At 47.4% G+C, this 4901-nt stretch overlaps 1 protein-coding gene across 1 annotated transcript in view; it reads right to left on the bottom strand.

Moving 5' to 3' along the window:
- Positions 1-4901, bottom strand: part of patj (PATJ crumbs cell polarity complex component) — an 81234-nt gene that overhangs the window by 62390 nt on the left and 13943 nt on the right. The window contains exons 9-10 of the mRNA XM_037697770.1: positions 4521-4650; positions 148-273 (exon numbers count right to left, since the gene is read on the bottom strand). Of these exons, the coding sequence (XP_037553698.1) occupies positions 148-273; positions 4521-4650 (256 nt within the window). The remainder of the gene's footprint in view (positions 1-147; positions 274-4520; positions 4651-4901) is intronic.

Below are 4901 nucleotides of genomic sequence, written 5' to 3'. Positions count from 1 at the left end.
TGTAGCTTTGGGAACAGGAACTCTAGGGTCAGGAACTTTAGGACTGTAGCTTTGGGAACAGGAACTCTACGGTCAGGAACTTTGGGATGAGGAGTTTTCGTATTAGCAGTTCTGGATCAGTACCTGTCCCTGTGTGTGGGGACTCACCTGTGTTCAGCCACGTTGTGTTTGGGTAAGATGGTTCCTGCTTCGTCTTCATGGCGGCAGATGATGAAGAGCGAGCATTGACCTCTAAAGTCCTCCTGAGAGACACCCGAGATGACTCCCTGTCCACTGAAACGGACCAGAGAACCAGTTTGTCCCAGTTTACTCATGTTGCTGTGCTCGTGCGTGCTCATCTGCTCACACAGGCTCATGTTCGTGCTGCTGTTAGGTGCATTGTTTTTATGCTGTTAGTGCTGACGTTTTTCTTACTTCACATCTTAGATCTTGTTACTGTTTTTATTTTACATTTTATTGTTGGATGTAACTGGGACCCTGTGGACATAATCTCGTTCCACCACATGTACCACATGAGGTGCGAATCACAAAAAAAATCTGACTGACTTCAGCGCCCTCCGTGACCCATTCAGAACTTTGTGGCCCGAACACGTGCAGGAGAACTGACGTTCAGTTTGAGTGTAAATAAGAAACGGACCCGAAACACTCAAACTGGACCCAGATTCTCCTTAAACTTCACGAGGACCGTCCACAAGACGCTGAATCAGTTGGTGCTGGTCCAAACACGTGGTTTGTTTGAAGTTGTTGTTGTGCTGAAGTGATTTTATTTTAGATTTTTATCCATTTTGATGATAAAAACAAATTGAAGTCAGACTCTTAAAGTTGGAATGGTTCTGGGTCAAGGTCTGAAGACAGCCGACTGAACGTGGAGTCAGACGGTGAATAAACATTTCAAAAGTGTCGTTTCTTCATTTCTCCCATCAGACTTCACCGATCAATCCAGCGATCGATGAGAGCGGGCCGGACTGTGCTGACTCAAACGTGGCATTTCCACACGTGAACTTCTGCTTGGCTGTGCAATAAAACCAAGATGGCTCCCGCTCCAGCTCGCTGGTCAGGTTAACGCAAGCATTTATCACCAACAAACTCTACTCTGATAAGTCGTTAGAAACACCCGAGCTGCCCTGTCCAGCAGGGCCAACAGGTCCAACAGGACCCGGTCCTGATGTGGACGGCCAGTAGTTTTAGGAGTGGGGTTTGGAAGATCAGATCTGAAGAAACGAGTGAACAAGAAAAAAATCAGACCAACTACACTCTCCTCCTCAGAGAGCCTTTATGAAACTCTAATGAATACAGTTATATAAAATATGAGAGGGTGAATGGTTGTTTGTCTCGTTTGTCTCCAGGTGTCCCTGTGATGGACTGGAGACCTGTCCAGGTGTCCCCCGCCTCTCACACAGTGACTGCTGGACATGGGCACCAGTGACCCGAAAAGGAAGAAGTGGGTAAAGATGATGGATGGATGGACGGATGGATGGATGGATGGATGGATGGATGGATGGATGGATGGACGGATGGATGGATGGATGGATGGATGGATGGATGAATGGACAGATGGATGGACGGATGGATGATAGATCTAGATTTAACCGTCAGCCTGTTGCCTCCTGATTTATTCAATTAAAAGCACCTCATTCCATTTCCTTAATACAGTTTCAGGTCTCCCATCCATCTTTTACCCACTTCTTCCTTTTCGGGTCATGAGGGTCACTGGTGTCCACGTCCAGCAGTCACTGTTCGAGAGGCGGGGGACACCTGGACAGGTGTCCAGTCTATCACAGGAACACCTAGGGACAATTTAAAGTTTCCAATCAGTCCAACATGCGTGTTTTTGGTCTGTGGGACGAAACCGGAGTACCTGGAGAAAACATTTTCCTCCTCACTCGCCCTGGAGCAAGACGGATGCTTTCCTTCCCTCTCCTGCTCCTCCTCTCCTGCTCCGTCTTGTGTATCTTCTGAATCGTAAATTACCGTCATGGATCTGGTCAGCTGGACTTTCAGCACAGCTGATCCAATGTTTTCCACCAAGCGACGGGGTGCTGGAGAACCCTGGTGCCCGGCTGAGACGCACGTGGCTGGGTACGTCGTGGGGGGTGGAAGCTGAAGAGCCTTTCTGGGTCGTCTCAGGAGGATGTTGAAGATTTAGACATCACTGGATTTATGACAGCAGGTTTCTGCTTCTGGCACCGTTGGATACCCGGGGCGTCGGCTGTTAAAGATGGCGGCAGCAGCTTCGGCCACGACAAAGCTGCCGACCTTACGTGAAGGTTTGGCTCGTGCTTCGAGCTCTCGGACTCGGCTGATTCACGAGCTCAACTGATGGAAGTGATTTATGAGAATCGTAGACCACTTGTGTCTTCTGGGACTCACCAGCATGTTGGGGACGACCTCGGAGAAGGACAATAAACACGGACCAGTGGAAAGCCCACAAACCTGGTCATCTTGGATCAAGAGTACCAGCAGAACTCGAGGCTGAGGAGAACGACAGTCGGCCTGCGCAGAAACAACCGTGCTCCTCTGACTCGGACCTCCCTGTTCAGCCTTGAAGCAGGCCGACTGATCCTCCTGGTGATGTGTGTGAACTAAGAAGGCTCTGCTCTATACACCCCCCGAGAACTCCTGTGAACGCTCATCAGAGCTGTACCGACCGACACCAACATCTTCTCCGAACTACGGTCTATCTGGAAGAGCTTCATGACAAATCTCACCATCTTCTCCTCAGATGCATGTGATGAGTCTGTAAATGTGCTGCTGGTAGTTTTGACGTCTTAAATCATGTCCTGACAAGGACAAGGTGTGAGGAGATCTTTTAGTAAGACCACGATCCTCATGGTCTGTCCCTTTTTCTATCTATCGTTCTATCTGTGCTCCCAGAAGCTGAAGCCACGTGCACTCCGCCCGTCTTTTGGACGACTGTATAATCTCGCTGCACTTCGCTGCAACGATAACGAAGCGGATTCTGATTCTGAACATGCAAACTCCACCCAGAAAGGCCCCACGGCCGGGATTCAACCGAAGATCTTTTCACTGAGAGGCAACAGCTCTACCAACTGCACCACCGTGTCACCCACGATTAAAATAGTTAAAAAAAATTTAATCTACAACGTTTTTCCTCAAAAGTTCATTTTTCAGCTTCTTCTTCCTTTTTGGATAAAGTTACATCAGGTTTAGGAAAAGTTTCCCTCTCCTTTCAGAACTGAAGCAACAGGGGGCGGAGCTGCATACACAGAGGGTGGAGCAGCAGGAACAGGGGCGGAGCTGCAACCCAAGGGGCGTGGCTGTCACAGTAATGAGTGGAGCAGCAGTTCATTTAGGAAGCCAGACAAGAGTTTGCACTTTAGAGTGGAAGAGAGCAAAATATGTAATAACCTGTTTGTTTTTACAGTTTTAAATGATTTTTGGAGCAAAGTCTGAAACTACAAAACACAAATTCCAGTCACGTATACTCTGTGATTAGAAGATGCTAAATTTATTCATAACTACACTTTCTTATTTTGAAGCATAAAACATATGACTGAAATTTGTGCCCATCCAAACTCAGCGTCTTCTGTTTCCATCATGGCCGCCCCAAAGATCCTTCGTGTTGTCTCTGATCGCACCTTTGATGTTCAGGAGGATTCATCCAGAGGGTCGGTAGGAAACGGGAAGAGAACTGAACCTGGACTTTCAAAATAAAGCTCAGAGAGAGCCTTCAGAATAAGCCCGTTTTGTCACAGGTTAGATTTTCATAAAAATCAGTTTTTGCATGGACTGAAGAAGCCGAACAACAAACGTCTTTGGACCAAAGTCCAGCTACTTCCTGTGGAAACAGGAAGGACTGTCGGTCAGAATTTAAATGATATATAATGGAAGGAGACGTGAGACGAGTCCTGGTTCAAGGAGGTCTCAGACAGCTTTGGGTTGTTGTGTTTGATTGTCTCAGTTCCGTTTGTGATGCAACTGTCTCCTGGAGACGCTGTGACCTTTGACCTCCTGATGGATGCCCAACGCTGGCCTTGAAAACAAATGGAGCTTTTGTTCCTCCTCGTGTCTCCGATAAGAGAAGTTAAAACCCGGAGTGCAGCTCTGTGTTTTCTTTGTAATGAAACTGAAGATAAAACAGAGCAGAGCGGACCGGTACCGACCCAACCCGAGTCAGGAAAAATGACCCCGGAGCCAGCAAATTAATCTCTGTGGACACTGGAGAAGGAAGGAGCACAGCCCGGTCAGTTTGAGGAAAATTACACCCAGCTGTAAACAAATTTATCATCTTAATCGTGCTGAGAGGAAGAGAGGCGAGGAAGCGTTCCGATTGGTCCAACAGGACCCGGTTCTGGTTTCACTTCACAGAGTCTGGACGGAACCAGCTGCCGGCTGTCAGATTATCAAGACGACGACCGTTTGCTCTTCAGCAGATTACCAGCCCAATAATCTGCCGTTCATCAGATTGTTTCCTGCAGAACCTTTTCAGTTTACCGGTTCTGATCCATTTCATGGTCCAGTATTTAACTCACTGACGTTAAACAAATCATCTTCTCTACCTTTATCCAACGATCTCTCCAAAGCTCTGGGTTTCTTCCTGACCAGAGTCAGAACCACGGTCTGACCCGTCTGCTTCATCACCTCCAGAACCTCCTGGTTGGTCATCCCCTGGACACTGACACCGTCCAGCTGTTCAGGAGGACACAGACAGGAGTTGGACAAAAACAGCAGGACGGAGGACAAATCAAACAATAAAACTGAAGAAGTCCCTGACAGCACTCATTTAAAACCAGTTACTAACCAGAACTAACCAGTTACTAACCAGAACTAACCAGAACTAACCTGTTACGAACATAACTAACAGTTACTAACCAGTTACTAACCAGAACTAACCAGTTACTAACCAGTTACTAACCAGAACTAACAGTTACTAACCAGTT

This window comes from Nematolebias whitei, chromosome 3, assembly GCF_014905685.2.
Source record: "Nematolebias whitei isolate Nwh7 chromosome 3, NemWhi1, whole genome shotgun sequence".
NCBI classification, from domain to species: Eukaryota; Metazoa; Chordata; class Actinopteri; order Cyprinodontiformes; family Rivulidae; genus Nematolebias; species Nematolebias whitei.
Note: the sequence above shows the minus strand (reverse complement) of the source record. Positions and strands in the feature narration are given on the sequence as shown.